At 43.6% G+C, this 25,434-nt stretch overlaps 1 protein-coding gene across 8 annotated transcripts in view; it reads left to right on the plus strand.

Moving 5' to 3' along the window:
- IFT81 (intraflagellar transport 81) overlaps positions 1 to 25,434 on the plus strand; it is a 133,678-nt gene that overhangs the window by 24,935 nt on the left and 83,309 nt on the right. For 3 of the 8 annotated variants that reach the window (XR_008538365.2, XR_010147760.1, XM_016924177.3), the window contains exons 1-6: positions 14,492 to 14,633; positions 17,574 to 17,738; positions 18,260 to 18,363; positions 19,162 to 19,342; positions 22,757 to 22,846; positions 25,155 to 25,220. Coding sequence is in view for 4 of the 8 variants with exons in the window: in XM_016924177.3 (XP_016779666.1) it covers positions 17,595 to 17,738; positions 18,260 to 18,363; positions 19,162 to 19,342; positions 22,757 to 22,846; positions 25,155 to 25,220 (585 nt within the window). In the remaining 4 variants the exon portion in view is untranslated. Of the gene's footprint in view, positions 1 to 14,491; positions 15,052 to 17,573; positions 17,739 to 18,259; positions 18,364 to 19,161; positions 19,343 to 22,756; positions 22,847 to 25,154; positions 25,221 to 25,434 lie in introns of those variants that run through there. The other 5 variants (XR_010147761.1, XR_002938864.3, XM_054663520.2 and 2 more) reach the window with 3 other exon arrangements.

The raw sequence follows: 25,434 nt of genomic DNA on the forward strand, positions 1-25,434 counted from the left end.
AATCTGCAACACCCCAGGTGTGAGCCATCGTCACAGAGTCGGGGAACTAAGGGTGGGAGGGGCAGGGACTCTGAGGTCATGGGACTCACCTGTTCCCACTGCCCTGTGTCTGACTCCTAGAAAGACAAGTTTGGTCCTTCAGGGAAACAATTGCAGAAATTGAGATCCATAACCACCTAAGCCCATCTCTGGGCAAAATTCAACATCTACAGGAGAGTGGAGAAGAGCCAGGTGTCAGGGTGAAATTAACAGCTGTGTGACCTTGGGCAAGTTGCCTGATGTCTCTGACTCTCAGTTTCCTTCTTTGTCAAAATAGTATCAGTGAATCTGTTCTCTACTATATGGTGAAAATACACTCACTGAGGGCAGGTATTATTGTCTATTTTGTTTCCTGTTGTTTCACCATCACCTCAAATAGTGCCTGGCACACAGTAGGTGCTCAAATATATGTTGAGTAAATTAAATGAGATAATGTTTTAAGTGCTCAGCACCCAAGAAATAAGAGCTGATTCAACAACACCCTACTCAATGACCACAGATATTTATTAAGCACCTCTTAACAGCCAGACCCTATTAGGTGCTGAGGACACAGGACTAATAGGACAGACAAGGCCCCTGCCCTCAGAGAACTTACATTTGAATGGCAGAGATCTATAATAAAATAAGCTAAGGTCAGAGAGTACTAAGGGCTATGAAAGAAATTTTTTTTTTTTGAGACAGAGTTTCACTCTTGTTGCCCAGGCTGGAGTGTAATGGCGTGATCTCTGGCTCACTGCAACCTCCGCCTCCTGGGTTCAAGCAATTCTCCTGCCTCAGCCTCCCGAGCAGCTGGGATTACAGGCATGTACCACCACACCCGGCTAATTTTGTATTTTTAGTAGAGACGGGGTTTCTCCATGTTGGTCAGGGTGGTCTTGAACTCCCAACCTCAGGTGATCCGCACGCCTTGGCCTCCCAAAGTGCTGGGATTACAGGCGTGAGCCACCGCCCTCGGCTGAAATAATTTTTTTAAAGGATATAGAAGTGTGTTTTTCCAGCCTTTTGACTATGACTCACAGCAAGAGATATGTTTATCATGTGAACCAATGTGCACACATGCATGTTTATTAAAAGGGAAAAAACAACTGTGGTGGACTGTCTGCACCAACATCTGCCAACAACTTCTCCCATTCATAGAATGCACATGTTGCTCCCCCATCAAGAGGCGGAGTTAAGGCTGGGCGTGGTGGCTCATGCCTATAATCCCAGCACTTTGGGAGGCTGAGGAGGGTGGATTACTTGAGGTTAGGAATTTGAGACCAGCCTGGCCAACATGGTGAAAGCCCTGTCTCTACTAAAAATACAAAAATTAGCCAGGTGTGGTGGCACATGCTTGTAATCCCAGCTACCTGGGAGGCTGAGGCAGGAGAATCTCTTGAACCTGGGAGGTAGAAGTTGCAGTGAGCTGAAATTGCACTACTGTACTCCAGCCTGGCTGACAGAGCAAGACTCCATCTCAGAAAGAAAAAGAAAAAGAAGTGGAGTCAAGACCCAGTGCAGAGGCTCACACCTATAAACCGAGCGGGAGGCCAAGGCTGGAGGATTGCTTGAGGCCAGGAGTTACCCACCTGGGTAACATAGTGAACCTCCATCTCTACAAAAAAAAAAAAAAGAGGTGGAGCCAGCTTCCCCTTCCCTGTTTTTGTTATTTGTTTGTTTTAGAGACAGAGTCTCAGTCACTCAGGCTGGAGTGCAGTGGTATGATCAAACTCATTGAAGCCTTGAACTCCTAGGCTCAAGTGATCCTCCTGAAACTGGCCCAACACTCCCATACACTGTTCTTTTGGATAAACATAGACATTGACCCTTCTGCTATTAAAGCTGTATTTGTTTTATCTGAGGACCTTCAGGCCTCTCAAAAACAAGTACTGAAGCACTGAAACTCACCAGATCAGGGCATCAGATGCCTTCCTGCCCCTCCCTAGTTCTTGTTTTCCCGCATGTTGTTACATTTCTTCCCCGCTATATAAACTCCTAATTTTAGTAGGCCAGGGAGTTGGATTTGAGACTGAGCTCCCATCACTTCAGCCGCAGCACCCAATTAAAGCCTTCTTCCTTGGCAATACTTGTCCTGTGAGTGATTGGCTTTCTGTGTGGTAAGCAGCAGGACCTAGTCTGAACCCCTGGTGTTTCGGTAACACTCCTGCCTCAGCCTCCCGAGTAGGTAGGACTACAGGCATGCAGCACCACGCCAGCTGATTTTTTCATTTTTTTGTAGAGTTGGGGTCTCACTATGTTGAGTTCAAACTCCTGGGCTCAAGCTGTCCTCCTGCCTCAGCTTCCCAAGGTACTGGGACTATAGGCATGAGCCACCACACCCAGCCTCTCCCTTCCCTTAAATCTGGGTGGCTCTTGTGATTTGCTTTGGGCAATAGGATGCAGCGGAAACAACTTTGTGCCTTTTCTGGGCTTCAGCCTTAAGGGGACTGGCAGCTTCCACTTTTGTGCTCTTTGTACCCAGAACCATGAAAGGAAGCTCAGGTCAGACAACTGAATGATGAGAGGCCACAGCAGAAGGAGAGCTTCCATGTGAAGAAGTGGCCACCAACACTAACATCCAGATCCAAGAGGGATGCCACCTTGGATGTTCTAGCCCCACACGGACCTCCAGCTGGATTCAGCCGTATGAGTGATCCCAGCAGATACCACATGGAGCAGAACCGCCCAGCTGAGCCCAGCTAACCCACAGACTTGTGGGAAAAAACGGTTGCATATCAATAAATTTGGAGTGGTTTATTAAGAAGCAAAAAATAGGCTGGGCGTGGTGGCTCATGCCTGTAATCCCAGCATTTTAGGAGGCCGAGGCAGGCAGATCATTTGAAGTCAGGAGTTCCAGACCAGCCTGGACAACATGGCGAAACCCCCATCTCTACTAAAAATACAAAAAAGTTAGCTGGGCATGGTGGCTTGTGCCTGTAATCCCAGCTACTCGGGAGGTTGAGGCAGGAGACTCGCTGAACCAGGGAGGTGGAGGCTGCAGTGATCTGAGATTGCACCACTGCACTCCAGCCTGGGCCACAGAGGGAAACTCCGTCTCAAAAAAAAAAAAAAAGTAAAAAAATTTCTGACCAGTAATATTTACCCTTATCCTTGTGTGATATTTTCTGTTTTATTTCATTTCATTTTTTAAAATGTTAATTGAGATCCACTAAATTGATTTCCATTCCCTCTAATAGGCCATGACCAACAGTCTGAAGAGCACAGTGATGGAGGGTGACTGGTGGGTTGGTTACTTTAAGTAAGAGGAACAGAAAAGAGCTTGCTGGCTGGGCATGGTGTCCCATGCCTATAATCCCAGAGCTTTGGGAGGCCAAGGCAGGAGGATCATTGGAGCCCAAGAGTTTGAGACTAGCCTGGGCAACATAGCGGGACCATGTTTCTACAAAAAATTAAAAATTAGCTGGGCATGGTGGTGGGTGTAGTCTCAGCTACTCAGGAGGTTGAGGAGGATCACTTGAGTCCAGGAGGTCGAGGCTGCAGTGAGCCATGATCATGCCACTGCACTCCAGCTTGGACGAGACCCTGTCTCAAAAAAAAAAAAAAGAAAGAAAGAAAGAAAGAAAGAAAGAAGGAAAGAAAAGGGAGGAAAGAGAGAGAGGAAGGAAGGAAGGAAGGGAAGGACGGGAAGGAAGGGAATTTTTTTTTCCAAAAAAAAAAATATAATTGAGATGAGAGTCACATAACATAAAACCAACCATTTTAAAAGGAACAATTCCATGGTAATTAGTACATTAACATATATCGTACAACCACCTCTGTCTATTTCCAGAACATTTTCATCACCTCAAAAGGAAATGCTTTTTTTTTTTTTTTTTTTTTTTTTTTTTTGAGACAGAGTGTTGCTCTGTCACCCAGGCTGGAGTGCAGTAGTGCGATCTGGGCTCACTGTAACCTCCACCTCCTGGGTTCAAGTGATTCTTCTGCCTCAGCCTCCCACGTAGCTGGGATTATGGGCCTGCACCACCGCACCTGGCTATTTTTTTGTACTTTTAGTAGAGACAGGGTTTTGCCATGTTGGCCAGGTTGGTCTTGAACTCCTGACCTCAAGTGATCTGCCCACCTTGGCCTCCCAAAATGCTGGGATTACAGGTGTGAGCCACTGTGCCCGGCCTCAAAAGGAAATTCTGTACCGATTAAGCACTTGCTTTGCATTCTCCCCTCTCCTGGCCCCTGGCAACCACCAGTCCACATTCTGTCTCTAGGGATTTGCCTATTCTGAGTATTTCATATAACAGGAGTCATACAACAGGTGGCCTTTTGCATTTGGCTTGTTTTGCTCAGCACCATGTTTTTGAGGTTCATATATGCTATAACATGGACCAGTACTTCATTTCTTTTTATGGCTGAATAATATTCTACTGTATGTATATACCACAGTTTGCTTATTCATTCACCCATTTGCCCATCATTTTGAGTCGATCATTTCATCTGTAGCACTCTCATAGACCTCGATTTGACATCATCAGCCCCAGGAGGATGAGGTGGTCTTGGCAACATGAAAGACAAAGCCAGTTTGTGCCTTGCTGCTCTTGTCCCCTCCCACCAAACTTCTCCTGCATGATTCTCAGCTTCCTAATAGCCCAAAATGCAGCTCCACTGCCGGTTACCCTTAAATACTCCCCCTGAATTCTATAAATACACCAAACATTCAGCTGGGAAAAAAAGAAACTTGAAAGGCATCTGAAATGAAAATACACTTTTTTTCCCAGCATTGGCCAAGTGTTTTCTCTCCATCTTCCCCCTCTTTGATTTTGGGATAAGCGCTTGGATTTCAAACCATTAGCTATACCTGGGTGTGAGAAGAGCTTCCTTGGCAAAGCCCTTGTAGGCACAGAAGTCCAGGCACTGTGTTGATGTGGTCCCTCCCACACAGAAAATCCCTGTGCCTCCCACCTCAGCAGCCTGATTTATGGTTCTTTCGGTCTCTGCTGGGCCAGTTTGGAGCCAGTTTAGGAGGTTGATGAAAATGGCTTTGGAATCAGGCAGACCTATGTTTGAATCTTGGCTCAGCCAGCTACCAGCTCTGCGACCTTGGGCCTCTGTTAACTCTCTAGGTCTCAATTTCCTTAATCATAAAGTGGAAAAAAATAATACTGTGGCTGGGTGCGGTGGCTCACGACTATAATCCCAGCCTCTTGGGAGGCCAAGGCGGGAGAATTGCTTGAGCCCAGGAGTTCAAGACCAGCTTGGGCAACGTAGTGAGACCCTGTCTCTAAAGAAAAATGCAAAAATTAGCCAGGCATGGTGGTTCTCGCTTGTAGTCCCAGCTACTCAGGAGGCTGAGGCAGGAGGATCTCTTGAGCCCAAGAGGTTGAGGCTGCAGTGAGCCATGATCACACCACTGCACTCCAGCCTGGGTGACAAAGTGAGACTGTCTAAAAAAAGAAAAACAAAAAACTGTCCTTGCAGACTTGTTGTGAAGATTAAATGAGATTATGTAGGTGCAGGCAGTGTGCCGAAATGAAATTAGGCCTAACTCACATAATGCCTGGAACTTCAGCTAGAAGAGAGAAGGGCAGCTTGGAAGACATGGGGCTGGATTCACTGACCCCACAAGGCCTGACTGCCCATCATTTTGATTGTGTAATTTTATCTATAAAGTCAGTCTGCCCCTCTGGATCCACATTGCTGTGGACTAAATTAAAAACATTTTTTTTTGAGACAGAGTCTCACTCTGTCACCCAGGCTGGAGTGCAGTGGTGCAATCTTGGCTCATTGCAACCTCCATCTCCTGGGCTCAAGCGATTTTCATGCCTCAGCCTCCCAAGTAGCTGGGATTACAGGCACATGCCACCACACCCCGCTAATTTTTGTATTTTAGTAGAAACAGGGTTTCACCACGTTGGCCAGGCTGGTCTTGAACTCCTTACCTCAAGTGATCTGCCCACCTCAGCATCCCAAAATTCTGGGATTACAGATGTGAGCCACTGCGCCCAGCCCCACTGTTGCCATCTTCCTCCCCCTCTTTGTCCAGGGAGGCGCATCTGCATGGACGACCTCAGGGGAGCTCCCTTTCCCTTTGGCTCTCTGTTGGGTTTAGCTAGTGAGGAGCCAAGCAAGAAGAGATCAGAGGATAGGACAGTGGGATTGGGACTGGCTGCGTCAGAGGCTCTTGTTAGGCAACTGTCTCTGTAGGGCTGATCTGTCAGGCTTTTAGTGTTTGTCCTCTTCTCTTCCTGCTTCAGGCTTAGGGGCAGCAATGGCTGCCTTTGGTGCTGGTCTCTTGGTTTCCCTAAATGCTGTCCACACCTTTATAAATAGCCCTTTATTAAGCTATCCTCAATTGCCCAGAGTTTGCCATCTTTATCCTGCCAGCATGCTAACTAATACAGAAGTTATCAGTTTTAGTCCACGACTCAGATTTGCAGGAGGAAGGACATTGTTTTATAACCAACTGAAATCCAATTCTGAGCCCCCATTCTGCTAGGTTGGAGAGAAATGTAATCTTGTTTTGAGCATCCCCCCTCCCCCACCACACATCCTAGGGGATACCAAGTCCCGGGGCTCTTTTGCAGTGATGTAGCTTTGGGCAACACCTGCAGTCTTCTGTCAGTGGCCCACCCTAGTGACTGCTTGGTCACCCATCCTCCCAGGCTACAGGTCCTTTCAGGTCCAATAGCATTGATCCTTCCATGTCAGGCCTGAGACAAAGAAAGCTTTGGTCAGACTGGAAGGCACTGGACTTGTGGTGTGGCCTCCTTAGTGTATTTCTCCCTTCCCAGAAGCTGCTCTGGACTTATCAACTTGTGACCCTTCCCACTCTCCATAACATCTGTCTTTTCTCTTCTTACTCTTGTTTTGTCTCATTTTGTTTTGTTCTGTTTTGTGTTGTTTTGAGACAGGGTCTCCCTCTGTTGCCCAGGCTGAAGTGCAGTGGCACAATCCTGGCTCACTGCAGCCGCAACTTCCTAGGCTCAAGACATCCTCCAGCCTCAGCCTCCCCAGTAGCTGAGACTATAGGTGCACGCCACCACGCCTGGCTAACTTTTTATTTTTTATAGAGATAAGGGTCTCACTATGTTGCCCAGGCTGGTCTCGAACCCTTGGACTCAAGTGATCCTCCCACCTTGGTCTCCCAAAGTGCTGAAATTATAGGCCTCGACCTCCGCACCTGGCCCCATCTTACCCTTGAAGAAACCCCCCTCTCCACTCCCCGCCTGAGGACAACCAGTACAATTTCCCCTAAACACTTCAGTTCTTCACACGCCTACAGGGTCTGTAGGAAGTACAGATGTACTGGGCAAAGTACAGCTGGATTTTCAACCTGCAGAAGTCAAGACAATAAAAATTCTTTCAAGAGGAGGGGAAACAGAAGGGGTACACACATAAATTAAAATTTGAATAAATTCTGACACATATTTGAAGTATTTAGCAAAGTTCCTGACATATAGTAAGCACTCAATAAGTGATGATATAATGATAATTTCAGCCCACTAAGAATGTTAGGTGCATCCTGGCTAGGCACGGTGGCTCACACCTGTAATCTCAGCACTTTGGGAGGCCAAGGTGGGCGGCTCACTTGAGGTCAGGAGTTTGAGACCAGCCTGAGCAACATAGTGAGACCTCATCACTAAAAAAAAAAAAAAAAAAAAAAAAAAAAAAAAAATTAGCTGGATATGGTGGCGCCACCTGTAGTCCCAACTTTTCGGGAGGCTGAGGCCGGGAGGTACAGGCTGCAGTGAGTTATGATCACGCCACTGCACTCCAGCGTGGGTGACAGAGTGACATCGTGTCACTGAAAAAAAAAAAGTTAGATGCATCCTATATTTCAATCCATACTGATAACTAAGGAGTTAATATGAATTGCATATTATTTTGGCTATTCTACATTGCCCATTAATCTCATCAGCAATTTCCAGCCTTTGTGAACCATAGCACATTTATAAATACAAAATCCATTTTATAAAAGCCATCTGAGAAAAATATAGTACCAGGCACACATTTAAGAAGACCTCTGGAATCTCATCCATTTAAGTTGAGTATTTCACATATTATTTATCTTTTTACCTTTTAAGAAAACACATTCTGCTACTAAACATACCCACAAGATTAAATTGTCAGAACAGAGACAATTTAGGATATCTGCAAAATGCAATTCAGGTTTCCGTTCAAATTTAATTTCTTTCCTCTCCAAGTAACCTGGATGGCAAAGGCATTAAATGACAATTAATGGATAACAGAATAACCCTCTTCTGAATTTGTTTCTGCGTCTGGGTCATTTTTCCCAGTTTTAAAAGAATGAGATAAAGTGGGCAGCCTGCAGAATAGCCCCAGATGGGATAGCATCTTGAATCCTGGCACTCGCTGAATACTCGTGCAGAATCCAGAAATATGGTCAGGATGAAAGGTCTAAATTTAATACCAAAAACAGAAAATTGGCTTGGCTTCCCTGTACTCTGCACAGGAAAGTTCTTGTTTGGAAGTTCTGAAATGAGAAGGGATTGGAGACATTATATTCATGGCCATCCTCAGATATTTGTGGGGGATCCGGAGAGGTCTGCTGGGTTATCCCAAGACCTCGTTTGGCCCACAGTGGAAGACCACATTGAAGAAAGATAATTCGTGGAAGGAAATCAGGGAGAAGGTTCTCATTGATACAGATGCTCTCTGCCACGAGTGCAGGCTCATTCCTTCCTCTTCCAGTTTTTCTTATGCAGCTTTCCAGATTTACCAGCCTTCCCTGACCACCTGGTCTTCCCTGATCTACTGGTCTTGTTTGCATAGCATCTCTATCTCTGATAAGAGGATCCAGCACTTCCTTTGGGTCTGACACACTTCAGACCAATGAGAGTGAGCCCTGGAAATTTGCTGGAACTATTGGATTAAAAGTTCTACTTTTTTTCTTTTTCTTCTCTTTTTCTTTTTTTTTTTTATTTGAGACAGGATCTCACTCTCTCACCCAGGCTGGAATGCAGCAGTACGATCTCGGCTCACTGCAACCTCCGCCTCCTGGGTTCAGGCGATTCTCCTGCCTCAGCCTCCCAAGTAGCTGGGATTACAGGCACCTGCCACCATGCCCAGCTAATTTTTGTATTTTTTTTGTAGAGACAGGGTTTTACCATGTTGGCCAGGCTGGTCTTGAACTGCTGACCTCAAGTGATCCTCCTGCCTTGGCCTCTTAAAGTGCTGGGATTACAGGCATGAGCCATTGTGCCCAGCCTAAATGTCTCTTTCTAAGAAGCTGGATTTGTCAGCCTCTTTTTTTCACTTCTCAGCTTCCTCAGACCTTGGGGGTAGGTTTGCATAGGCCTGCTTACCTCAGAACAACTTCACAATTACATGAGATAAAACCTCTTCTCTTTATTTTTTATCTTATAACTAAACTGAGGCTTGAAAAATACACTTTACCAGGAGTAATTTTCCCCCCTCCGAATAATCGGACCAAAGGTTCAAAACTGTGGATACCCCTTATTATCTACGCAGTTAAATAAGGAGATAAGAAGGGGCAGCTTCAAGTCTTTCTCACCTCCTCCTCACCTTGCCTCACCCTCTCCTCCAGTGGAAGATGGTGAACATTTGAAGCCCATCCATGTAAGCAGCATCTTCTTATCAGATGGCTTCTGGTGAGAAACAGATTGGGAATTCTAGTGCTTTGGTAGCAAGGGATGAGTAGGTTTCACTAACAGGTCCGTTATAACCAAAAACTACTAAAGGCTCCACATCTTGGGTCCTGTAATCTACAACCATGGGTACCCAACAGGCCAAAAATTAACAAAAATTGAAAGGAAGAGACACTGTAAGAATGAATCCTCTCTCCCGTCCTGCTGATGTATATACCCTGTCACCTGACCTAGGCAATGGAATCCTTATTCATAAGGGGGCGAAAGTGTGTATACAAATGTTCATAGCAGATTATTCATAGTAGCAAAAAAGTGGAACCAACTCAAATGTTCAGGAATAGAAAATGCATAAAGAAAATGTGGTCTATCCATAGAATGGAATTATTTGGCAATAAAAGGGAATGACGGGCTGGGCATGGTGGCTCACACCTGTAATCCCAGCACTTTGGGAGGCTGAGGTGGGTGGATCACTTGAAGCTAGGAGTTCAAGACCAGCCTGGTCAACGTGGCAAAACCCCGTATCAACTAAAAATACAAAAAGTTAGCCAGGCGTGGTGGCGCACACCTGTAGTCCCAGCTACTCAGGAGGCTGAGGCAGGAGAATCGCTTGAACTCGGGAGGTTTGAACCCAGGAGGCAGTGGTTGCAGTGAGCCAAGATCATGCCACTGCACTCCAGCCTGGGAGACAGAGGGAGACTCCACCTTAAAAAACAACAACAACAACAACAACAAAAAACAAAAAAAAACGGGAATGATGTATTGATCCATTTTACTACATGGATGAACCTTAAAAACATTATATACTAAGCAAAAGAAGTCAGACACAAAAGATCACATTTTGTGTGATTTCATTTATATGAAATGTCCAGAAAAGGCCAATCCATAGAGATGGAAAATAAATTAGTGGTTGCCTGGGGCTGTGAAGTGGGGAGATTTTCATTGTGAGGGTGATGGCTGAAGGGTACAGGGTTTCTTTTTGGTGTAATAAAAATGTCCTGGGATTAGATAGTGGTGATGATTGCATAACTTTGTGAATATGCTAAAAGCCATTGAATTGTACACTTTTTTTTTTTTTTTTGAGGCGGAGTCTCACTCTGTTTCCCAGGCTTGAGTGCAGTGATGTGATCTCGGCTCACTGCAACCTCTGCCTCCTGGGCTCAAGCGATTCTCCTGTCTCAGCTTCTTGAGTATCTGGGATTACAGATGCCCACCACCATGTCTGGCTAATTTTTTTTTTTTTTTTTTTTTTTTTTGTATTTTTAGTAGAGACGGGATTTCCGCATATTGGCCAGGGTGGTCTCGAACTCCTGGCCTCAGGTGATCTGCCCGCCTCAGCCTCCCAAAGTGCTGGGATTACAGGCGTGAGCCACCATGCCCAGCCTGAATTGTACACTTTAAATGGGTGAATTGTATGTATGTGAATTATATCTTAATAGAGCTGTTTCAAAAAGAGAGTAAGGAAGGAGTGGGAAGCTTTCAGAAAGGCTGTCACATATGGCTGGAACTTCCCTCCCTCTATTAAAAATGTCAAATATAGTTCAGCCAAAAGGCATTGTTGGGAGCTTACAGAGAAGACTCAACATAGCATCTAAGGAGGAAAAAAAAAGGCTTCACGGGTAGCTCAGCTGGGAGGAGATGAGCAATGCCTCTGTTGTTGTGAAATTGTTGCTGACAATTCCCTCTTAGACTCTTCAACGAATCCACCCAAGGTTTTATGTTAAATGAATCAGGCGGCTGGGCACGGTGGCTCACACCTGTAATCCCAGCACTTTAGGAGGCTGAGACAGGAGAATTGCTTGAGCCCAGGAGGCGGAGGCTGCAGTGAGCCGAGATTGCGCCATTACACTCCAGCCTGGGTGACAAAGTGAGACTCCATCTCCAAACACAAACACACACACACACGTGCACGCGCACACACACACACACAGAATCAGGGGGTGGTAGCTAATCTTCCTTTGGCCTCGGGGACCCAATATATGCAGTTCTCTTTTTTACTGTAAGTCGGAACATAAATTTTTCAATATACAGATTCCAGGAAGCATGCTGACTGGCTTCAAGTTCTTCCCCGTGTTCCAGAGCAACCATATTAAGCATAAAATCTATTCAAGTTTGAGTCCAAAGAGTGGATCCTCTTGCTTATTTGAATTTATACAGGATTGCAGTCTCATAACTGAAAGGTATAGTGTTTGTAGACCAGGGGCAACAGAGAGAGGAGGAACTAAAAGCTATTAGATAAACCACTCCTATTTAGGATTTCTATAGCCTATACCCATAAACCCTATAGAAGGTGCAAATCTAACCATCTTTTTTTTTCTTTTTTCTTTTTTCTTTTCTTTACTTTTTCTTTTTTTCTTTTCTTTTCTTTTTTTTTTTTTTTTTGAGACAGAGTCTCACTCTGTTGCCCAGGCTGGAGTGCAATGTCGTGATCTTGGCTCACTGCAACCTCTGCCTCCCAAGTTCAAGTGATTCTCCTGCCTCAGCCTCCCATGTAGCTGGGATTACAGGCATGCACCACCGCACCCAGTTAATTTTTGTATTTTTGATAGAGATGAGGTTTCACCTTGTTGGCCAGGCTGGTCTTGAACTCCTGACCTCAAGTGATCGGCCCATCTCAGCCTCCCAAAGTGCTGGGATTACAGGCATGAGCCATTGTGTCTGGCAAACCATCTTATTTTTAAAGTTTTATTCAAAAAATTCTTTTACTTCTTTTTTTTTCTTTTTTCTTTTCTTTTTTTAAAGATGGGGTCTCACTATGTTGCTCAGGCTGGACTTGAACTCCTGGGCTAAGGCTATCCTCCCACCTCAGCCTCCCAAAGTGCTGAGATTACAGGCATGAGCCACCATGTACATGCCTCATTTTTTTAAAAAGAAAAAACATAAATGTCTTCAGTGCTTCCCAATGTTGGGCACTGTTGTAATCACTTTACCTGTATCAACTCCCTTAATCCTCATGTCAACCCTATTGAGGAAGGTTTTATTATAGCCATGTTTTACAGATGAGGAAAGTTTAGCAAGATAAAGGGTACACAATGGCAGATGCAGAATTCAAACCCAGGTAGCCAGGGATGTCTCCTAACACACCCAACAGGATCAATGAATTATATAATCCCTTCTACAAATCTTGTATTGTTTCTGTCAGTATTATGTAAGTTATTTAATTCTTTGAGGTTTTGAGTGTTGCATCCCCTAATTGGTTGTGGGGTGGGGCCAGTTTTAGTTTCTCTCCAGGAGCCCTACAGGGTACCTACGCTTGATATTTCAACAGTCAGAGGGCAGCCAACAAAGGGACTGGTCTTGGAATGTTGTGTTGCCTCTGCCCAAAACACTCTCCCTTTTCCTGTTTGGCTAATTTTTACTGATCCTTTTTAAGAGATGGGGGTCTCCTTCTGTTGCCCAGACTGGAGTGGAATGGTGCCACCCCTGACCAATTTTTGCTTTTAATTTTTTGTAGAGAAAGGGTCTTGCTCTGTTACCCAGGCTGATCCTGAACTCCTGGGCTCAAAGTTATCTTGTTGCCTTGGCCTCTCAAAGTGCTGAGATTACAGGCGTGAGCCACGGTGCCAGAACTAATTTTTACTGATCCTTAAACATCACTCCATTTGACAGAAACTTTCCTGATGGTATGGCCCCTTTGGCACCACCCTCTCCAAATAAACTTGAGGCCCTTAATCTGGGCTCCTGATCATTGGCTTCTCTTGTTACAGCATTTATCTCAATTGTATTGGTGTTGCCCCTTTAATAATCTCTGCCGGCACTAGACTGTCAGCTCCATCAGGGCAGGGGCCAGGTAAGTCCTGCCCTTCTGCATTTCCAGCAGCCTGTACAGTACAGGGCATATAGGAAATGCCTAATACGTAATCTGTTATTTTTTGTTGTGGTAAGTCTGATGCTAAAGCTATAGTTGGTTTCTCCTATGCTGTTTGAGCAGGCAACTAAGTTTTCAAGGTATCAATAATTTGATTTTTTTTCCCTCTCTTTCTTTCATTGCCAGCTGATATCACTAAGTATCGTGGTCTCTAGTCTAATAGGGGTTGGTTCAAAATACCATTTGCCAACTAAGGTCTCCCACAAACCAGCTAGTGCAAATTCCAGTAGATTTTTAAACCTCATCAGGGACTGGGCACAAAGATCTCCCTGCCTCCTGCATGGGATGTGAACTCCATGAAGACCACAAGGAGGATTTAATTTATTTCTGCAGTCACCTAAAGAGAGCCCACTCAGAAGCCAAAGGAACATTAGGACACTTAGTTCTCCCACACCCCCTTTCAGGCTCTCAGCATACTCAAAACGTATTGGGTTTAAAAAAATTTAATTCCCAGTACAGGCAATGTGGCCCAGTAATGTGACACAGAAGCTGAAATCTCTATGATGAATGTGTCTTCTTTTAATCCTGCCAGAGCCTCACTACAATTGTTCCTATGCATAACCTAATTTGGAGATACTTATGTCAAAAACCTAAATTTGAAGCACAGGCCAAATGCTTGCTCATCCCAACCACCCTACCACCCAGCCCTGCCTCAAAAACATACAAAAATCATCACCCACGTTTGGCGCATGAATGCATGCATGCATGAATGAATGAATGAATGAATGAAACATCACACGCATTTAACATAGGTTAATCATGCAGAGAGTATTTTGTAAACTGCGAAGTGCAGGACTTTCGGGAAGCTTATTGTAGCGCGTCTAGGTCGGAGTAACAGTCCCAAATGCCCTCGGCTGTCTGCAGTGGCTCAACACGTGGGCCCGCTTTGCAAGTAAGCTCGGCGCCCGTCCGCCCCGTCCGTCCCGCCCCGTCCCGTCCGCTCCGCCCCGCCCCGCCCCGTCCGCTCCGCCCCGCGCCCGTCCACCCCGCCCCGGCCCGGCCCCGCCCCCCCAGCTCGTGCGCGCGCGCGCGGGAGAGCGGCCGCTCCCCCGGAAGTGACGTAACTCCACGGCCTAGCAACCGTTGCCAAGGAGCTCGACTCTGGGAGCGGTCTAGAGCCCGGGCGCCTCCTGGGGGGTGGGGAAACGGTTTCGTGAGGAGAATTTGAGGTAACCTCGCCAACTCGCGGTCGGAAGCTCCTCTGAACCCCGAAATAGGAGAGAGCTCCCGTCCTCTCTCGGTCCTGATGCAGCACCTCGCAAGTGGAAGGGGTCGTCGCGGTTAAGCCCCCGGATAGGGGAATCGGGCCCCTGCTGGGATTCGAGCGGATCCAGGCCGCTCCCTGGCGGGATGAACTGTCGAGGGGCCCAGGGCCGCCCCCGCTGGAGGCCCGGTCGGGTGTGGGGTCCCCTGTCCCCTGTCCCGAGCCCGGGGAGGGAGACACTATTTCTGGTACTCCCAGGAGGCTGCGGGTCGATGCTCGTGCCAGCCTGGGACCCAGGCAGCACGGTTTCTGTCCCAAATTGTGCCAGAGAACACGCACGTCCTGGTTTTCATTGTTCCCCGCCCCCTGCGACTCGTTTGTGGGTGAGTGCTTGGGAATTAGCGCGGCGACTTCGCGCTAGAAGAGGGACAGTAATTGCTTTTGCTAATTTTAGAGCGCAGAGCCCGCTGGGCACAGACAGCCTTCCTGTTCAGTACATCTTTGTCCTTATCGACTGACCATTTTTGCAGGCTGGTGGCGACTTGGGGGGAACCCAACTGGTTTATTTTGCCTTCCTGGAAACGTTGTACTAGTTTATCCAGCTTTTTTTTTTAAGGGAAAAAAGAATAGACCTATAGATAATTTCTAAATCATTTAAAATGAAATACATATTTCTGCACGCAAAGGTTATGACGTGGACTTTTACTTAAAATACTTTAAACAATGGAAAACTTGCACTTCCAATATGGATTTAAAAAAAAAAACTTACGTAAAGGTTTTCCTTTTATAGCTTAAAGGAAACCTCAGATTTATTATAAGCCATGGTGGTTATCCTTCCTATCCTCTTTTGACTTATTTCTTAGCAGTAATAATTATTTGTGCATAATTTTTCATCATTGTGGAGAAATTATCTTTTTTATTTTATTTTTTCTGTTGAGACGGAGTCTCTCTCTGTCCCCCAGGCTGGAGTGCAGTGGCGCGATCTCGGCTCACTGCAACCTCCGCCTCCCGGGTTCAAGCCATTCTCCTGCCTCAGCCTCCCAAGTAGCTGGGACTACCGGCGCCCGCCACCACACCTGGCTAATTTTTGTATTTTTAGTAGAGACCGGGTTTCACCATGTTGGCCAGGCTGGCCTCGAACTCCTGACCTCAAGTGATCTGCCTGCCTCGGCCTCCCAAAGTACTGGGGTTACAGGAGAGAACGACAGCTCTTGGCAGCAACTCATTGCTTAATTCATTTTTAATCCTTAAAGCATTTACCTAGGTAAAGCTGTTTCAGCAGTTAAGAAATCAGATACTCAGTTTTTTAAAAAGTTATGATCTTTCTCACTGCCAGCCTGATTTCCTTTAGATTTAGGCTTATGTTGTACCTGTGCCTGTGAACAAGTTCATTCAATCTAGTGGAAGGAATCACTGTTTTAGACACAATGGATGTTCAAAAATGGAATTGGACACAGATACGGAATTTACAGTTTAGCAGGGAAGAGAAGATGCGTACCTAAAGAACTAGCACAAGATCGGCCAGGCGCGGTGGCTCACGCCTGTAATTCCAGCACTTTGGGAGGCCAAGGCGGGCGGATCACGAGGTCAGGAGATCCAGACCATCCTGGCTAACACGGTGAAACCCCGTCTCTACTAAAAATACAAAAAATTAGCCAGGCGTGCTGGCAGGCGCCTGTAGTCCCAGCTACTTGGGAGGCTGAGGGAGGAGAATGGCGTGAACCTGGGAGGCGGAGCTTGCAGTGAGCCAAGATCGCGCCACTGCACTCCAGCCTGGGCGACAGAGCGAGACTCCGTCTCAAAAAAAAAAAAAAAAAAAAAAGCACAAGATCAAAAGTAGTGCTAGGAGAGAAGCACAGATAAAGTGTGGTCAGCTATGAAGGACAGGTGTTGGCACTGCTGCAGAACCTGGAGGATAGCTTGAGAAAGGTTTCCTGGGGGAACTGGCATTTGGTGGGCATGGCTTGAAAGATGGTTGGGGGGGTTTGTGCCTCTTGAGATGAAGGAGGGGTGCGCAGTCATTTTAGGCAGAGAAAGCAACATTAACTAAAGGCAGAGTGATAGAAAAACTAAGGAGCAGTGACTGTTTCAATAGGCTGAAGTTTGAAGGGGTAGAAAGATGACAATTTGGAAATAAAGTTGGAAAGGGATAAGTTGTGCCAGATCATAAAGAGTCTGGAAATCCAAGAAGTTTGAGCTGTATTTTGTGCGCAATAAGGAGCGTACAGATGATTTGGAATGGGGAGAAGTGGAGACCAGAGAACAGGAGGCTGTGGCCTCATTGAAGGCCAAAGGAAATGAAGGCCTGAATTACTGTAGGGCGGCAGAGTGGATGCCTACCGGCCACACCAATAACAGAAATGGAAGAAGGGTACTTGAAGTGTGCAGCCTCTACTCAGCTGCAGTTGGTTGTGGGCATGCACAAATGTGGGCCCACGGTTGCCAGATCTGATTTTCAAGAGAAACTGGAAATATAGATTTTAAAGTAAAAAATCTCTCAATGTTTTTTGGGAGATTTGGGAGAAACATCTGTTAGGCTTGCAGTCAGGCTCCTAAAATTTAGGAGCATGTTTAATTCCTGGGTAGAAATTATGCACCGGCATGGGAGAGATGTTAATGTAGGGAGGATTTATTATTCATTTGTCCACATTAACTCAGATGATTACTGTTACACCAGATGCATATACAAAGCATTTGATGTTAAAATTAACAGTATATACTGCAGTTTTCATAGTAAAGCCATTATACTTGGATTTCTTTCAACAAAATAACCCTTTTCACAGCATTTTGTATGCCGTGTAAAATTATACTTTTCATGCCTACGTTGTATGAACTTAATTCTGGTTTTTACCCAGGACTTTTGTTGCCAGTATTAAGGATTTTTTTTTCTATTTTTACTCTTTAGTTAAAATTATAAGACCTAATTATGAGTGATCAAATTAAATTCATTATGGACAGTCTCAATAAGGAGCCCTTTAGGAAGAACTATAATTTAATCACGTTTGATTCCTTGGAGCCAATGCAACTATTACAAGTTCTCAGTGATGTTCTGGCTGAGATTGACCCAAAGGTAAGAGTTTTCTCTTTCTTTTTGATGGGTAGCAGAAAGCCAATTTCTCCCTCTAAATAGCTGTGAGTCTTGGGCACATTATTTAACCTCTCTGAGCTTTATTTTCCATGTCTGTAAAGTAATAGTAAATAATGCATAACATTTCTCTGCTAGCTCAAAAATAAATTATCTATTGGTACCTTATTTTGAAATTATTTCTCCACTTCCAGACATAAATAGGTTTGGTTAGGGAATGAAAATTCTTTTACAAAAGGTTTTATTGTATTGCAAGTTAGTTCATGTCTCTCATACACTGGTCCATTCCACTGGATACTTTTTTTGAAGGTTAACATTCCTAATATGAATCTTGATCTGACTTGGGTGTACCCTCACTTGGAATCTGGGGGCCTCCATCCTTAATCTGTTTTATGAAGAGACCATTGTGCTGTTAAGCTCTAGCAGAACAATTTTGTCAGTGAGTTTAAATGTTGTCCTTTGTTACATATACAACAATAACATGTTTTTTTCAATTTCTTTGTTAGCAACTTGTGGATGTCAGAGAGGAGATGCCAGAGCAGACAGCCAAACGAATGTTGAGCCTTCTTGGTATTCTTAAGTACAAACCTTCAGGAAATGCCACAGATATGTAAGAATCTGATCACGTATTGAGTTTTTAAAATTATGCTTTAATATCCAAACCTTCATATACTGCAATCAATCTTTTTAGGTAATACCTGGTTTCCCTCATTTGATGGCCTGAGAACATCACTGAGTTTCAAAATAATCTTAAACCTTCTATAAACAAACTCAGAAGTCTTAAGAGGGTCAGTTCTTTGCCTTAATCAAACTGTCTGGTAAATCCATTATACCATTTTATCCTTTATCTGCCATCCTGGATAAAAACAGCTTAAACACAACTTCCTTGGATATGCCAATGATATATTGAGGGCCAAATTTTTCTAATTTTCTAACTAATGTACAGACTGACTTTAGAATAGCCTTGGGGCCAGGCATGGTAGCTCACGCCTCTAATCCTAACACTTTGAGATGCCAAGGTGAGAGGATCGCTTGAGCTCAGGAGTTTGAGACCAGCCAGGGCAACATGGCGAAACGCTGCCTCTACAAAAAATACAACAACAAAAAATCAGCTGGGCATGGTGGTTGGTGCCTCTAGTCCCAGCTACTTGGGAGGCTAAGGTGGGAGGTTCACCTGAGCCAGGAGGTTAAGGCTTTGGTGAGCTGCGTTGTGCTCAAGCCTGGGCAATAAAGTGAGACCCTGTCTCAAAAAAAAAAAAAAAAAAAAAAGATTCCTTGGGTTTATCTTTTTAAAAAAGTTATAGAAAGCAATTTGGACATTGTAAATCAGATTTTGAGAAAATGCTGTCTCTCTTCAAAGTTTACCGTTAAGTGCGTGTGTGTTTGTGTATGTGTGTTTCTCTCTTAGGAGTACTTTTCGTCAGGGTTTGGTGATTGGAAGTAAACCTGTAATTTACCCAGTGCTCCACTGGCTTCTTCAGAGGACTAATGAACTGAAGAAAAGAGCATATTTAGCTCGTTTTTTAATAAAACTTGAGGTACCAAGTGAGTTTCTTCAGGATGAAACTGTGGCTGACACCAATAAACAGGTAAACAATACATAAATGGTACATTGAAACTGTAATGGATTTCAAGGTGTATATATTCAAATACATGTTACTCTTTTTTTATTTGCTGTCTTTGTAGTTCCAAGTGGCACAAGAAGATAAAACTGTATCGGCTAATGTTCAACTATGGCCACATCTCAAGATAATGGCTTTTGCACACAAATACTGTTTTAGTGATAGGAGTATGTGAATAGAAAAAAAAAAAAACCTGATACTAAGATTTTAGAATAATTTATTACTTAGCAATTGTGGGTAAATAGAATCCTGGGTTAAGTCTGCACAGCACTTTGTTCATCAGTAAGGTGACTACATAGTTTTTTATCCAAATTTGAGAGAAACAGACTATCATAACATTTAAACACCAAGACAAATGGTTTAAATTGACACTATCCCAGGCAAATTGGGACATGTGAGGTCCTGGAAAGAAGCAGGCAAAGAACCTAGGCTTGCAGTCTCAAAGCACTTCCCAATCAGACAAAGGGTAGAGATAGATTCCGGAGTTTGAAATCTCAGTGCACCTTTCTTGCCAGGGTTTTGGAGTAACATTGGGCTCTGGCATAAGGTCTTAAAGCTCTTTAGTACTGAGGATTCTGGCTGGTCTGGCTTCTGATCCTGAGATCCCTAAGCACATTGCTGGTCAAAGACTGGAGAGAAAGAAACTAGACTCAGATTTAAAAGGACTTTGATTTTTTTTTTTTTTAAAGTGCTTCTGTTTAGTGTTTCACACTTTTATTCCACAGCACTTACATAGACTGATTTGTGCCAAATTGTTGTGAATAGTTTGTCAATCTGTCTTTCCCAATAAATTCTGAGGCCCATAGAGACAGGTGCCATGTCTTATCCATCTTTATTTTCTTCCAGATTTTGTATAGTCACTTCTAATGTTAGCTCAATATTTGGATTGAATCACAGTAACCAACTGAATATTTTTATTTTTATCCATATATTTTGCTATTTGGGGTAGACATGGCAGTAACTCAAAATAGAGTCAATATTGATCTCTTAAGACAGTATTTATGCAAATAATTATGTCAGATGTCACAGTAGATGCCATGGGAGAAGCACAGCAGAATGAGACCACCTGTCCTTACCTTTGAATATTTTACACAATGTGGGAAATAGAGAAGTGTAAATGTGTACTTTCTCCTTCCTAGGCTCCCACCATCAATAAATCTGATAAAAATTAATTTATCTAGAGGAAGTTGATTAAGTCTTTTTTTTTTTTTTTCCGAGACAGAGTCTTGCTCTGTTGCCCAGGCTGGATGGAGTGCAGTGGTGCAATCTCGGCTCACTGAAACCTCTGCCTCCTGGGTTCAAGTGATTCTCCTGCCTCAGCCTCCTTAGTAGCTGGGATTACAGGTGCCCACCACCACACCCAGCTAATTTTTGTATTTTTAGCAGAGATGGGGTTTCATGATGTTGGCCAGGCTGGTCTCGAACTCCTGACCTCATGATCTGCCCACCTCGGGTTCCAAAGTGCTGGGATTACAGGTGTGAGCCACGGTGCCCGACCTCATTAAGTCTTTGCTAAATATGCTCGGCTAGTTAATGAAAGAATTAATGGTAATAAAGACATACTTGTTCTTGAAGCATATCTGACAGGTATCTCTCTCTCTCTATATATATATATGTATATACATATACATATATATATAAAATGAGAAACAGATATACACACATACAATGATTTACAATATATAATGATTTACACATTTAGCCAGTCATTTCAGGAATCCTAATAAAAATACATATTATCTTTTGGAATGAAGGGTCTTATAATTAATAATTTATAGATTTAAGATATGATCAATCAAGAAAAATATTATTCTGTCATTCCCCATCAAAATAACTTTTTGGCCAGGCACAGTGTCTCATGCCTTTAATCCTAGCACTTTGGGAGGCCAAGGTGGGCAGATTGCTTGAGCTCAGGAGTTCGAGACCAGCCTGGGCAACATGGTGAAACCCATCTCTACAAAAAATAAAAAAATTAGCCCAGCATGGTGACGTAAGCTTGTAGTCCCAATTACTTGGGAAGCTGAGGTGGGAGGATCACCTAAGCCCAGGGAGGTCGAGGCTGCAATGAGCTGTGATCGCACCACTGCACTCCAGCCAGGGTGACAGAGTGAAACCCTGTCTCAAAAACAACAACAAAAAACTATTTTAAAAAATTTTTAGGTAACAGGATTTTTTTCATTCATTCAATTACTTTTTTTTTGTTTGAGACAGAGTCTTGCTTTGTCACCCAGGCTGGAGTGCAGTGGTGTGATCTCGGCTCACTGCAACCTCCACTTCCCAGGTTCAAGCAATTCTCCTGCCTCAAGCTCCTGAGTAGCTGGGATTATAGGTGTGCGCCACTGTGCCCAGCTAATTTTTTGTATTTTTAGTAGAGACAGGGTTTCACCGTGTTGGCCAGGCTGGTCTCGAACTCCTGACCTCAAATGATCCATCTGCCTCAGCATCCCAAAGTGCTAGGATTACAGGTGTGAGCCACCTCACCTGGCCCATTCAACTACTTTATATTAAACACCTCCATGGGTTATGCACTGTGCTAGGCCCCAGGGATACAAGGGTGTACACAATGAATATGATTCTTTTCCTCTTGGCTCTCACTATATGATGGAGGGAGACAGACAGAAAATTATAATAGTCAGTTATAATTGTACATGATATCTACTCTGATAGGATAGATAAAGGGCCAGAGAAGGCTTCTCTGAGAATAGTAGAATCTATGTGAAGACTTGAAGGATGAAAAGGAGTTGCTTAAGTTATGGGTGAGGGAGTCATAGATGTATAAGCTGGACGCGAGAGCATGGAATGTGCAGGAACTCAGACATCAACATAGCTAGAGTGTAGAGTGTGAAGCAGGAAAGTAACCAGAAATGAAGATAGAGAAGTATTTAGTGTTAAGATGGTAGAGATGTACTTTTTTGTACCCTATATAAATGTATAAGGATGTGTTTTTGTGTTTTTAATGCTGTTCTTACAATGACTTAAGTAATCGCTGTAAGTTAATACATAACCTGATTAAGAAAACTCTATGGCTAGGCACGGTGGCTCACGCCTGTAATCCCAGTACTTTGGGAGGCCAAAGCGGATGGATCATGAGGTCAGGAGTTCGAGACCAGCCTGAACATGGTGAAACCCCGTCTCTACTAAAAATACAAAAATTAGCCGGGCGTGGTGGCGCGCGCGCATGTAATCCCAGGTACTCAGGAGGCTGACGCAGGAGAATCTCTTGAATCTGGGAGGCGGAAGTTGTAGTGAGCCGAGATCGTGCCACTGCACTCCAGGCTGGGCGACAGAGCAAGAGTCTGTCTCAAAAAAAAAAAAAAAGAAGGAAAGAAAACTCTACTGGATCTAGTTATTAGTTTATAATTTCTTAACTTATTCTTCTAGTATGAAGAGTTAATGGAAGCCTTTAAAACTTTGCATAAAGAATATGAGCAGCTCAAGATATCTGGATTTTCCACAGCAGAAATAAGAAAGGTAAAGGAAAGAAAACATAGTAACAATTTTTTTGGGGTTTGAATAATATTGGATTTAGCATTTTATTAATTCAGTATGAGTCTTAAGACTATATGGAGACTAGTGATAGCAAATGGCACATTTTACTTTGTGGGGGGACCTTTGGTAGTTCCTTACTGATGAAATTGATGAGACTGGGGTAAATTCACAATGAGTAGTTACTTACAGTACGGAAGAAGAGTGATATATGTCCATCTACTATTCCTCCATTATGTCCTGTAAGTAAACCAGAATAATGACAAGAACCTAGAGTCTATATTTTAATTTCATTCATTATTACTAAAGCTTTCTCTCTCTCTTTTTTTTTTTTTTGAGACAGGGTCTCACTCTGTCATCCAGACTGGAGTACAGTGGTGTGATCACAGCTCACTACAGTCTCGACATCCCAGGTTCAAATGATCCACATGCCTGAGCCTCCTGAGTAGCTGGGACTACAGGCATGCACCACCATGCCCAGCTAATTTTTGTATTTTTTTGTAGAGATGGGATTTTGCCATGTTGCCCGGGTTGGTCTTGACCTCCTGGGCTGAAGCTATCCTCCCACCTTGGCCTCTCAAAGTACTGGGATTATAGGCATGAGCCACTGCTGCACCTAGCCTTTATTTCTTGTTTAATCATATTTTCTAAATTTTCTACAAAGCATATGTTCAAGAATACTTTAGTAGGCCAGGCATGGTAGCTCATGCCTGTAATCCAAACACTTTGGGTGGCCGAGGCTGGAGGATCATTTGAGCCCAAGAGTTTGAGACCAGCCTGGGCATGATGGCAAGATTCTGTCTCCAGAAAGAAAAAAAAAACAAATTAGCCAGGCATGGTGGTGCACGCCTGTAGTCCCAGCTACTCAGGAAGCTGAGGCAGGAGGATCACTTGAGCCTGGGAGTTCAAGGCTGCAGTGAGCTGTGATCATACCACTGCACTCTAGCTGGGTGACAGAGTGAGAACTTGTCTCAAAAAAAAAGAAAAGAAAAAATAATTCACTCATAATCTCGTTCTCCAGAGACAACTATGGTTGACATTTTGATAAATATATTTAAATCTTTTTCTTGGTATTCTGTAGATAAATGTTGTAATCCGCCTCTTTCAATTAATGTCATATCATGACTTTTTCTCATGTCATTAAACATTATTTTGCATGATTTTTAATGACTTTCATTGTATTATGTGGTGATTTATTTAACAATCCTCATACATTTTGGTCATTTCCAACTTGTAGATGTAACTTGCATTAATGAGAATCTTTACAGAGGATGTCTTTTCATGAATGTTTTATTCGGACAAATCATCAGATATAAAATTACTGGGCTAGAAGGGATGAACATTTATTTTAAGATTTTTTTTTTGAGATGGAGTCTCACTCTGTTGCCCAGGGTGGAGTGCAATGGCGCAATCTTGGCTCACTGCAACCTCCACCTCCTGGGTTCAAGCGATTCTCCTGCCTCAGCCTCCCAAGTAGCTGGGATTACAGGCACTTGCCACCACGCCTGGCTAGTTTTGTATTTTTAGTAGAGACAAAATTTCAACATGTTGGCCAGGCTATATTTTAAGACTTTTGATATTGTTCTTCAGTACAGTGCTATCGGTAATGAGTAAGAGTGCCCATTTTTCCAAATTCTATCAATACTGACTACCATGTATATTTTACCTTTACTATTACTGTGATAGTTAAGCTATTAGTTTTTTAGATTTAGGAAGGAGTTTTTTTATTTGTTTGTTTTTATAACAAAATACTATGAAGCTGGTTAACAGGAAGGAAGTTTATTTTTGAAGTCTTTATTTTCAGAGACGGAATAGGTTCATTGGAAAAACCAGGCACAAACTTATGTCATGAAAATACCATAGCCTTAAAAATAATTTTGATGGAAAATTGGCAAAATATATGGCTTGGTATTTAACAGAACAGATGGGATGTCAGCAGCTGTTGTTCATGTATTTAGACCTGCACACTTTCCATTATAGAAAATTTTTCAAAAATCATGTGCCCATATTTGGAATCAGAACACAAATGTGCTGGTTGGCAGCTTTACCTTGCTGCATTATAACTGGTTTTTGTTGCATTTCTGGATGAACACCAAGCTGCCAAAAAAATTACCCTGCATAAGAAGCCCTGGGGGAAAAATAGAAATGACCTTCATCCAAAAGAGGATCTTGGTTGTTAATGCTGTGGTTATAAATGATGAAAATGTTAGATGCATAATCAAAATAAAACCTTATCTGTTTCCTACAGACTGAGAATACTTTTTCTTATAAGGTCTTCTTTGCCACTTTTTAGGATATCAGTGCAATGGAAGAAGAAAAGGATCAGCTCATTAAGAGAGTTGAACATTTGAAGAAAAGGGTAAGGCAGAATTAGTACTGTAAGACTTTGGCCCCAAGTCCCAAGGACTTGCAAAGATTTAGGAATGCAAATAAAGATTCAGCCAAGCATGAGTGTACATCTGAGGATGGACTCAAATAACATTGACGAAAAGGGAATCTCTCTAGGCAGTAGCCCAGCACTTTCAAGGACCTGGAGCCTAGAGCTTTACTGTCATCTCTAGGGAGTACTGTTT

This window comes from Pan troglodytes, chromosome 10 (assembly GCF_028858775.2).
Source record: "Pan troglodytes isolate AG18354 chromosome 10, NHGRI_mPanTro3-v2.0_pri, whole genome shotgun sequence".
In the NCBI taxonomy this organism is placed as follows: domain Eukaryota; kingdom Metazoa; phylum Chordata; class Mammalia; order Primates; family Hominidae; genus Pan; species Pan troglodytes.